The 12,387-nt window shown below is 32.3% G+C and overlaps 1 protein-coding gene across 8 annotated transcripts in view; it reads left to right on the plus strand.

The window, feature by feature from the left end:
• Positions 1-12,387, plus strand: part of LOC143232748 (dual 3',5'-cyclic-AMP and -GMP phosphodiesterase 11A-like) — a 116,210-nt gene that overhangs the window by 81,484 nt on the left and 22,339 nt on the right. For 7 of the 8 annotated variants that reach the window (XM_076468554.1, XM_076468548.1, XM_076468553.1 and 4 more), the window contains 2 exons: positions 326-472; positions 1,596-1,703. In XM_076468554.1, the coding sequence (XP_076324669.1) occupies positions 326-472; positions 1,596-1,703 (255 nt within the window). The remainder of the gene's footprint in view (positions 1-325; positions 473-1,595; positions 1,704-12,387) is intronic. The other variant, XM_076468552.1, reaches the window with a different exon arrangement.

The raw sequence follows: 12,387 nt of genomic DNA on the forward strand, positions 1-12,387 counted from the left end.
ACTCACAATCAACTTGATGATGCTTATTAGGAACTAGGTATAAGTTACTCGACTTTGTACTCGCATAACTTCGAAAAGAAACTAAAGATGAATGTATTAAAATCGCTTCTATTGTATTTTGACAAACAGCTGTTTTGCGCTATGTCACGCTTTTCAGTTTTTATTAAAATTGTTAATTTTAATTGGTGTGATAGTGGTACATCAAATGACACTTCTATTTTTTCTAACTTAATTTCTAAAGTTACTGAACAGAGGATGTTTGTTTATTATGACATTCTAAGTGTTGTTTAAATAAGTACAATTTCTTTTAAAAATTCGTTTCTAGGAAACTAAGATACCAGCTACTGATGAATGGCAATTAGAAAATTTAAAATTTGACGACTTCTCTCTTAGTTCGGACGAAATGCTCCTTGCTTCCATTAAGATGTTCCAAAACTTAGGATTAATATCGAAGTTTCGTATTGATTATCAGGTATTCAAAAACCCATTAATATATTAAGAAATATTAGAGAATTTTTTTTATTACGAATTAGGTCTGACTTCAATATTGTTTGCTTTAATTTTGTAACTTAAATCTTAGGTGGTATGAGTAGTTTGTTTGTTTTTTAATTTCGCGCAAAGCTACTCAAGGGCTATCCGCGCTTATTGTTATGAGATGTTGAAAATGTAATTCTTAATGGCGTATTTAATTTTTCGATATATCAAATAGTTACTAAAAAAATGAAACCGTGAAACCTGTGATTTTTTTTTTTCGTACACCGTTTGCTGAATGGACCGAAATGGAACGGACACGTTTTGTATAAAGTAAAATATTGTATTTAAATATTAAAAATGCTAATACCTGTACTTAGAATCAACTTGCATGTTGGTGATATATAAACATAAAGCTCTGACAGATCGACGAAATATGTTCGTTGTTCACATTACATCAAGCTGTTTTATTATTTTTTTAACGTTTGTTGTAATTATTAATTTTGAGAATACCAATTTGCTGGATTTTGAAAAAATGTTCCAAACGTTTTTCTATATTTTTTAACAAGTACATACTTAAAAGCATAACTTTCCCCCTCACTTTGGTGCTGTGAGCGCGTTATAAGAATGAGAGTCAAACTCCACTATTCTACTATAGAGTATTTCTAATTGCTCTTCTCTTGTCCATCGGTTCAAAATTAGGAACAGATAATCAAGATAGCCACTGAGTAACTTTGGGCAAATATCTGAAAGAAACAAGTTATCCGGTCTCGTGCTCGAAATTTCACCCGTTTTCACGGGTAAAACCAATATAAAAATTTATTGGAGAAAAAAAAATGAAGCCAGATCTTTAATTGTGCAAGTCAAATGTATTTTGTTACTTTGGTATCTCATTTTTAAATGTTTCACATATTTTTGTATTACATATAATATAAGTAATCTAGTTTTATAGTTCGAAGTTCACTGTTTTAAAATCGATTAGAATTTAATGAACGACAGTTTGAACCTCGTATGCATGAAGATACTTTTAGGTATATTCGTCATTTAAGTCATTTCACTAACATTTATGGCTGTATATGTCAGAACGTTTATTGTTTTTCAAAAGGATATTTTCTTTATCTTAGTCTCTTTGCCAGTTTTTATGTACTATGAGGAAGAATTACCGGAACGTCCCATACCACAACTGGCGCCACGCTTTTAACGTTGCTCAAGTGATGTTTGCTATTCTCACGGTACGTTAGAGCTATCAGTTATTTGTATTAAGATGAAATAAACTAAACCGACTGATGCTTTTACCATGAACTACAAAAAATATATATATATCTAAAGACAGAAACGATGAAGAAACTGCAAATGTTCTGAGGCGAAACGGTATCGACGATAAGCTTTCAAACATAAAACATTGTGTACTGGAACTCCTCAATGAATTGTCTGGAAATTTGTATTCCTCAGAATTTCAGGTAGAAGACGGGTAAAAAGATAAATAAAGCATTTATCTTACTAAAGGGGCTTAGCTTAGATGGTACATAGTATTGAAAGTACACCACCAACTGTTAAAATACAGTAAAGTGCACAAACATTTTTTGTCCCTTGTTTGTTCGCAAAGCTTGAATGTTTTGTGATTATATTACCATTCCTCCATTTAACTTGCTGCATTTAAGAAAACTTCCTTTATATTACTATTACTAGTAGTCATGCATGTTGTTTTTTTTTAATCATCTTTAGCTGAGATATTACTGTTACAGTTCAGTTAATAGGAAAAATACTTTTCATGGTACGTTTAATATGTTGTCAAAATCGTTAATCTTTAGCAAGAATATATTTTTTCGGATTCTACAATAGTGACAATACTTTTGAATGTCGTAAAACGTCCAATTTATTCCTTGGTACTAATCGGATAAATGTACATGTGTATTTTTTTTTCTATGAATTTCTTCAACCAGTTTTGTGACTTCATAGGTAAATTCTTTAGAATATAACTTTATTATGAATTTATAATAAAATTTATAATAATGGTGCGTTTCAACTATATATAAATAATCTAAATTAAATGCATACATTTTTTAAAGATATATATATATAATGTACTCAATGTATAAATTAATCAAATGAAAAATGCTTACAAATCAATAAGATTAGTAAAAGTTTCAATATATTTTTCTCTAAACTAAAATCTTACAATCTTATTAATACAGAACTGCAATTTATTTATACTATAATTTCATACCTCTTACTATATTGTCTTTTCTGCATGTCTTAGTGACAGTTCTCACGGTTTCACAATTCTTATGCACTTTACACAACCAGTTACTTCTGCCCTCGCACTTCTGTATACCTAGTGGCACCAAAATAAATTTCTAAAATATTTTTCGAAAAATAATCTTTTATATTTTACGTTACATACCCAGACAGGAAAACAACGAGATACGGCTCTTTTTACAATTTTAATTTTTTTTCTCAAAATACATTTTTTACAGTATTTGCTGGCATGTAGTGGGATTTTTTCGAAACATCTAATTTGACAATTATGAAAATTTCTCCTTAATCTTACATTATCTAAACCTATTACGTTCTTATGTAATTAACTGGGTTATTAATGAACAATAACATTTTATTATTATTATTTTGATAAATTACGTAAGCGCAGTTTTTGCACGCCAAAATATACCTTCTTTAGAAAAAGTGCATTTAGTTTCATTCAATAGTTGATGAATTTTAGGTTGTCCTCCTAATAAAATAGTTTTATCTTTGAATACATCTGAATGTGACCTAGGAAGGTCAAAATGTTGTTTTTGCTTATCAATAAAAATGTTAATACCCACACGAGCCGTTCTGAGATACATTTTTATTTCAAGTGAGTTTCTTGTCATCAAGAATGAATACATCTTTGTTTTTATCTACTATTAACACTCATTAAAGAATATTAGTAAATTAAATACATGTATATTTGGACAATAAACCACAGCAAAAAAGTTCTCGCTAAGTTTACTCATTTTTCTAACAAAAAAAAGCATTTAAACAAAGTTATTGTTAGCCATTTCAAAGTTTTAGTATATTTTGTTTCAGATAGTGACACTGATCTAAGTTGTTTTTTCATTTCGATTAGTTTAACTTATTTCTTCATTGGAAACTAAACTCGTAAGATTTGAAAAACAATTTTACATACACTGCTGGCCAAAATCTTAAGGCCAATGAACATAAAGAAAAAATATGCATTTTGCGTTGTTAGACTTAACCACTTATTTGAGTAGAGCTTCGAAAGATGAAAATAAGAAAAGGGAAAATAAAAATAAAAATCTTTTTTCGTATTTAATAGTGAAAATGTGAACACAACGAAATTAGCCTAAATGATACTAGCTGGTCAAAAGTTTAAGACCATACCAAAATGAAGTCCTAAACAGGGTAGAAAATGCCCAACAAGAAGTCTCAGTAGTGAGTTGCACGGTCCTCATTGCGAATAACTTTAAACATTCGCTTTGGCATGGTCGATATAAGCGTTTACAGAAGGCTGGCTGGAATGTTATTCCAAGTAGTGAAGATGGCTTCACGAAGATCATGCACTATTTGGAATTGACGTCCATTTCTATAGACTTCCCTTGCCATCCATCCCCAACATTTTCAATGGGGTTCAGTTCGGGCGAACACGTTGGATGGTCCAAAAGAATCACGTTATTCGTCATGAAAAAGTCCTTTGTCCTGCGGGCATTGTGGGTTGCAGAGTTGTCCTGCTGAAAGATCCAGTCATTTCCACACAAGCAAGGGCCTTCAGTCAATAAGGATGCTCTCTCCAACATGCTAATGTAGCCAGCTGCTGTTTGACGCCCCTGTATAACCTGAAGCTCCATTGTTTCATGAAAGGAGAAAGCACCCCAGATCATAATGGAACCTCCTCCACTGTGTCGTGTAGAAAATGTCTCCAGTGAAATATCCTTATCCTTATCCGTTGGAAGCCATCTGGACCATCCAGGTTAAATTTTTTTCTCATCAGAGAACAAAACCTTCATCCACTTTTCTACGTCCCATGTTTGGTGCTTCTCATCAAATTTTAATCGAGCTGTTTCGTGGTCTGGAAGGAGGCGTGGCTTTTGAAGTCGTTTACGGTTTTTTAAGCCTTTCTTTCGTAGATGTTGTCTTATTGTTCTTGAGTTGCATTCTGCGTTCGTAAGGGCCTTAATCTAGTTCGACGATCGGCTGGTGTCTTGCCGGACAACCCGTCGAATCCTCCTGCTCAACGCCGGCGAAATTTTCTTGTGCCGACCACTTGAAATTCTCGTTCCGTATCCCGAAGGGTCTTTTAAGAAATTTGCAACAGCAATTTTACTACGCCTACTCTCACCAGCGATGGCACGTTGAGAGAGACCTTACTTTTGCAGCTCGACAATTCTGCTACGTTCAAACTCTGTCAACTTTTTAGCCTTTGCCATGTTTTTTCCAAATGACTAAATTTCCTTTCGTGTTTACTGGTTAACGCTTCGTTTCACTGTGGTTTTAAACTTTTGATCAGGTAGTCTTTAGGCTAAATTCACTGTGTTGACATTTTCGCTATTAAATGCTAAACAAGTTTATTATTTTTATTTTCTCTTTTCTTATTTTCATCTTTCGAAGCTCTACTCAAATGAGTGGTTGAGTCTAACAACGCAAAATGCATATTTTTTCTTTATGTTCATTGGCCTTAAGATTTTGGCCAGCAGTGTATTTTGGATGATTACTAGAAAATTTTTATATTGATGTGAGTTGTGGATTTACGTAAGTCAATTATACTGGTGAAACACTTACAGACACATATGAAAAGGAAAAGGTTTTGTCACTTCTTTCAAAGATAAACTTTTTACCCCTTATTTATTGAATTTAAAATCCTAACAAACTTGTTAATATATTTAGTATCTTTCCACATTACAAAACAATCGTGTAAAAGTATTTTACAAAAAAATTACGTGAACTATAAAATTATTTTCCAATTAATTACGTAATGTATTAAATTACTGTAATTAGAAAAATCTCATAGTGATGTTAGCATAAATTGGCGGAACTTTTGTGGCCGTTGCTGTTCCAGAAATTTGGTAAAAGATTTGTTCCTCAGAAGTAAAAAATAAAATTAAAATTATATATCTAAAATCTTTATTAAACATGGGATGAATTAATGATCTGTATCTATCAAGAAAACTTTTCATAGCTTTAAGTCCACAGTCATATTAAATATTTGATTATAAAACTATCACGTCTAAAAACAACACTTTGAGCTTCTTCTAATTTCTTTGGTTATTTTTTCAACAATTCAAAATTATTCTTAATAAGACAACATGAAACAAAATATTAAAAGTATGTCCAAAAGGTCACTTAAATGTTCAGTAATTTATTTCATTACCTCCCACAACTGGTCTTCTTGAAATATTGAGAGCTTTTCCAATCTTGAATATATTAATTTCTTATTTCCAACAATAATTCATTATTCTCATTTTATTCATGCATGGGTCTTGGAAAGTACACAAGTATACAACTTTTAAATTACTTAATCGTTCTTGTTTGTTAATATAACTTTAAACTTGTTAACAAAATTATTTAATTTTTTTATTAATCTTTTGCATTTTAGTTTATTTAAACTTTCAGTTTTTGGTTAATCTTTTTGTCATTCGAATATTTATAAAACATCCGATAATAAAATTGTTGTCATAATTCCTCGTATATTATCTTTATTAAATTTCTGAAATAACAAACTGGAGTTTTAAGTGTCTTGAGCAATTTCCTTAAGCTAAGTTATACTTGTTACTCTTTTGTTTTTCAGTAACAAAATATATTTTTTGACAAATTAACTGTAATTCCTGCTTTACTTATCAAATATGATCAAAATCTGATTTGCCTATTACAAGGATTCATTTTTATTTAAACTTTATAAAATATTTTAAGCTTTAATTACCTATTGAATTTATATATTTTTTCTGCTAGCAGTATTTTATTACACTTGTTTATGGGAGTAAATATTAATCCATTTTTTAATAATCATATTTTTCTCATATTATTTTATGTTAAATTAACAGTTTATAAAAAATTCTGATCCTATTTATCTCAAATATTTTGGGACTCTTATTTAAAGAAACAAAAATGATAAAAACCCTATAACCCAAGCCCTTTCACAAGGTGGACCGTTTTTCTTTAGGGTCAAAGGGAATGGTTCCATTTTCAGTTTGCCCCTTAAGAAGAAAAAATTACCTTTCGAAAGCACTCGCGTTATGGGAGGATTTTGTCGCCCTGTATGACTTCTTGCACCTACATAATTTTCTGATATTGATTTTTTAAAATCACGCATTTTTTCATATAATTATTCATCTATCTTTATGCCTTATATCTTCCATCCTACTGAAATACTTTGTCTAAGTTTTTTTTAATATTTTAGATTATTTTTTTGTAATATGAAAATATATCCAAGATATTGATAAATTTGTTGGGATTTAAATTTAACAAACAAGGAAATTAAGTATACCTTTCGAAAGAAGGAGTAAAACTCTGCCTTTTTTGTGTTCGCGTTTCGCCAGAAAGGAAATTGCAAATAACATCTTTTATAAATCCATCATCTCGCATCATTATGTAGAATTTTTAGTAATCATCCTAAGTGTGTAAAGTTAAATCCCTATAAATGTTGCAAGTAGGGTTATATCGTTTGGTTTCCAATGAAGAAACAAGAATTAACAGATTATTAAAGCTATAAAAAATTCTTAGTTTAATTTCAAAACCTCTTAGTGGATCATTATCTGGTAACATTACTCAGCATAACGTTCGTGGTAAAACAAAACATTTAAACGGAGATTAGTAAATCTGGAGGGAATATTATAGCTTTTGTTGCGACTCATTGTCCATACATACATATTTATTTCATTTGTTAATACTTACAAATAGTATATAAAAAAAAATTGAAAGAAGCATTCAAGGATGATAAAATTATTTTATCAAAGGCAACCCAAAACCTGGAAAGATTTAAATAAACCTAAAGAAAAAAAAAATTTTCTTTAAGTAAGGCGCTTTCAATTGTGAAACGAAGAACTGTTCTTATTATATTGGGTTGAGGAATAATTCGTGAGCGTTTTTCCAAGTTAAAAAAATATATTCATAAATGAAACGCTTTCGCAAAATATTTCATGTCATTTGGTAGATAATTTTTTGTTCTAATAGATGGTGTGTTTGATTTTCATATGTCTTTAATTTTTGCTTTCATTTTCAGCTCATTAAATGGAATGTCAAGTGGACAAAATCGAGCATTTTCGACACCATCTGCTTTTCGCATTTAATTTCTTGCAATTTCGTTTAAAACAATGCATACTATATTCCTAGGTATTACATGAAATAAAGTATCATAATAAATGTTTTGGGTGTAATGTGTTCATGCATTGAAGTATTGTATAGTCTTGCATGTAATGCTTGAATGAAATTATTTAAAAACGCTCACGAATTATTCCTCAACCTAATAATTTTGATTATCTGAAAACTACCAAAACAAACTTTCTTTTTCAGTAATTGCTATTTTAAGAGCGTAATATGGCTTGTAAAAAGTAAAACTTGTGGTAATTTAAGATTAAAGATAAATTTACATACACTTTATATCAGCGAAAATTTTAAAAAAGGCAATGAACAAACTTTGACGAATTTTATCTATTTTGCAGCATTTCTAATATATTTAATTAAAACATGGAGTGTATTACATACTTACACATTTAGAAAATATCAGGTCATTCCTTAAGTAATGTCCGATTTTAGCTTCGGAAAAAGAGAAAGGATTTCAAACACTTTTAATTTTATTTAATCAATAATGTATGTTCTATTATTATTAATTACTTCCTGCCAGCGATTTACAAGCTTCTGAATGCCACTTCTATAAAATGTTTCGGGTTTGGAGGAAAAGAACGTAGAAAGGGAAGTTTTTACATCTTCGTGTATTCCAAACTCTTTTTCCATCAAGATAGTTCTGCAAACTTCGGAATAGATGATACACAGATGGGGCAAGGTCTAGATAATAAGGAGGATGTCGAAGTTTTCCTAGTCTAGCTCTTCAGTCTTTGCAGATGTGATTCTTGCTGTATGGGGCTATGCATTATTTTGGTATAACAAAACATCTTTACGATTGATCAAAGCAGGCTTATTTCTTTCAATTCAACATTCAAGCGCTCTAACTGTTGGCAACAGAAGTCTGATGTAATCGTAAAACTGAGTGGCAGCAACTCAAAGTGGATCACATCAGCAATATTTCACCAAACGCTTAACTAGACTTTTCTATCATAGAGGTCCATTTTTAGCTGTGCTTTAGCTAGTTTACATGCACTGAGCCATTGTCTGCAGCGCTTAACATTTTTATTTATCCATTTTTCATCTCCAGTAACTAACCTGTCCAAAAAAGGTAGGTTACGTTCCCGAGAGTGCAGAGAAGTGCAAATGTCCACTATTGCTCTAAGATTGTCTTCTGTTAAATCAAGTTTTTCAAGCTTATGGACCTTTCCAAGCTGTTGAGGCTGACAGTGAACTGTCGAATGGGTTGAATGAAGTTTTTGTGCTAGTTCTTCAACGGTTACAGCCCTTCTGGGGAAGTGCTGATATTGATGGGAGACTTTGCTCCGTATAGCGTGTGCTCCCTGATCACAACCTTTCTCTTTTCAATACTGGTTCTTCTATTTATTTTCATGCACCTAGTCAGTCCTTTACTGCTATTGTCCTCTCTGTTTGCTCCTCTTCACTATTCTCCCATTTTTTATGGAGGGTTGACAATAACCCACGAAGCAGTGATCTTTTTCCTATAATTTTGAGAGAGACTGGTAGTGGTCCATGCTACCCGACGCACGTGCCCAGGTGGAGGCTGGATCAAGTAAATTGGCCTTTTTTCACTGCTCTCGCAGAACTTGATCCTGCCATTGTCTGTAAGCCATCAATAGATGACTGTGTGGCAACAATAACTGATTATATTATCCAGGCAGCTGCTCAATGTATTCCTAAAACCTCGACACGTTTTCCTGCCTGCCACACAGCACTAAAAGCTAAAAAAACGGGCCTGGGATACTTTTCGTAGGTATCCCATACTCTTGCACTGCATCGCTATCTAGCAGGCCCGTGCACATAGCTCGATGGGTGAGACTTGAAAACCAGAATGACTCTTGGATTAACTTCACAACCAGCATATCTTCTACCACCAGTTCCAAAGTCATATGGGACAAGAGTCGAAAGATCAATGGGCAATATAATTTTGTCCCCCTCTCGATCTTGATCCTTGATGGCCAGGAAGTAGGTGATACCCAGAGTATCGTCGATACTCTAGGTGCCAGTTGGAGACTTAAAGTGAGCAACATGAAAACAAGCTTTTCCAAATAAAACACTATAATGGACTTTGACCGTCTTGCTGCCTTAAGGATCGGAAAGAGGAAGTTGTTCTAACTAGACTACGTATTGGTCACAGTTTTTTAACTCATCGTTTTCTTTTGTCTGGGAGTGATGTACCAATGTGTTGTCTGTGTAACACTCAGGTCACAATAAGCCACATATTATTTTCTTGGCGTCGTTATGACTCTCAACGACGGCAACATTTTAAATATGTTCTGTCCCAAGGTTTATCCGTGACGTCAGACAGTGTTATTGGTGATGGTGACACTGTCTACCTTAATAACGTTTTTAGTTTTTTAAAGGCCATTAATCTTTTTAATACTATTTAGTTTTTTAAATTTATACATTAAACCCTTTTTTAATGTGATTCGCTTTTAAGAATCAAAGTACATTTAGTTCGATTTGAAATTAGAAAATGGCCGTAACATCAAATAACTCGAAGCCAGGACTGGAAAGGACAACTTGAGGTTACTAAAGCTGCTATTTGAGGCCCGGAATGGCAAGGTGAGTTAAGGCGTTTTACTAGTAATCCGAGAGTCGCGGGTTCAAATCCCGCTCGCAACAAACGTGCTCACCCTTTCAGCCATAGGGGCGTTATAATGTTACGATCAATCCCACTATTCGTTAGTAAGAGTAGCCCAAGAGTTGGCGATGGGTAGTGATGACTAGCTGCCTTCCCTCTTGTCTTACACTGCTAAATTAGGGACGGCTAGCGCAAATAGCCTTCATGTAGATTTGCGCAAAATTAAAAAACAAACAAATAAACGCTACTGTTTGAACTACCCGTTGGTCATTCTGGCGAGTTATAATAATTAAAATTTTGTTACAAGTCTTTTAAAACTTGTATTACATTACTTTTTGAAAATGGTCATAACGTCAACTAACTCGAAATTAGGACCGGAAAGGCCAACTTCAGTTGACTAAAGCTATTTTTTAAACTTACTTGTTGGTCATCCTGGCGAGTTATAACTACAATTATGCTACAGAAAGTCCTTTAGAACTTGTATTACTGTAGTTTTTCTTTTACCGTTGTAGACTGGATGCAAAAATTTATGTTTTTACCTAAAAAATTAAATTTTGTTTTACCCTAATTTCTTTTTAATGAATTTTAATAATTTTAACTTTTTTACCGGATGTTTGGCGCAGATAGCCTTGCTGCTTTGTGCCATAAAACACTGAAGCAACCAATTTTCATTGAGATAGACTGCACCATAAACACCTTGAATATTTCGTGTAGTTTCTGCTGCGCTATTGCCTTTTTTAAGCTCATAAAGCATTAACTGCCTAATGTGCTTCTCAGACACGTTCATCTTCATAAGGATTTATTTGATTAATGATCTGAAACTCTGTGGTTGGGTTAATTTCTTTTATTTGCCTGAACATTTTTTACACGTCCGACTACATATTTTAGTCTTTAAAGCCTTATACAAAGACAGAAATGATGATGCATTTTCTGTATTACATTTTCGGACATTATTTAATTTAGGTTATTTATATTTAACTGAAAAAGGGTATTTCACTATTTTTGCTACAAACTCTTAATAAAAGTACACTCTGAGGAGTAACCTGTTGAAGTTACAAAATCACTGTGAAAGTAGTTCATAAAGGAGAGGAAAAAATTGAATTGTCTATCCACAGTTTAATTATACTTGTGTTTTGGTTGTATATTGGATAGTGGTTTCTTCAGATCGTTTTTTCTGCGCCCCTACTTAATTTTGTTTTGGACAACATAAGCTGCACAAACATTAAATAAAGGAAGAAAATACTTCGTAATATATGAGAAGTGCGTGCATATTTGTATGTTATGCCAACGATTAAACAATAAACTTCAATAGTTCCGCTATTTAAACTTATAAGAATGCAATATTGCTTTATATGAAAATAGAAAATAAATTATAGCATTAGGATTATAATACATGAGGAGCAGTGAGTTAAACTGTCGTGTTTATGTATGATGTATTGATATGGCTACAGACTACTACGTAAAGGCCTTCACATAACTTTGAAAACAAGTTTCTGTTTATCCTCGAATGTGTCAAGCTAACTTGGACGAGAAAAGCATGGCGAAATTTACTGTACAAGAATATCATTGACAAAATTCCATTATAATTATTTCGGATAATATTTTTTTTATGTAATTAATATGATTCTAGAATTCCAGTTTAAAGATTATTCGTCTCTAAACTGGAACAACTAAAAACAAATCAAGATTTAAGATAGTGTGTCGTGCCGGTAAAACAACCTGCAGGACATAGTGTATGTTATTAAGAAAAGTGATCGTTTAGCAACTCTCCACTTTCTGTAGCTTAGACTGTGGTAGTTTAAACGAACACCTATTTCCAGTGGATATTCTCCACTTGACTCTTACTTCACATATCAGATTTAAAGGCAATCCATTAAAAAATACACAGTATATAAAATGCCCAATTTTAATTCAATATCTTCCTTCTGAAAGTATGGAAAGTTTATTTGATACAAAGACGCACTTAACATTCGTATTTTTTCTAATTTAGTACACTGCTAGATCATTATAACTTAGAATTAGGTTTCAGATTTGGCCTA

Source organism: Tachypleus tridentatus, chromosome 11 (genome assembly GCF_004210375.1).
Source record: "Tachypleus tridentatus isolate NWPU-2018 chromosome 11, ASM421037v1, whole genome shotgun sequence".
Lineage (NCBI taxonomy): Eukaryota > Metazoa > Arthropoda > Merostomata > Xiphosura > Limulidae > Tachypleus > Tachypleus tridentatus.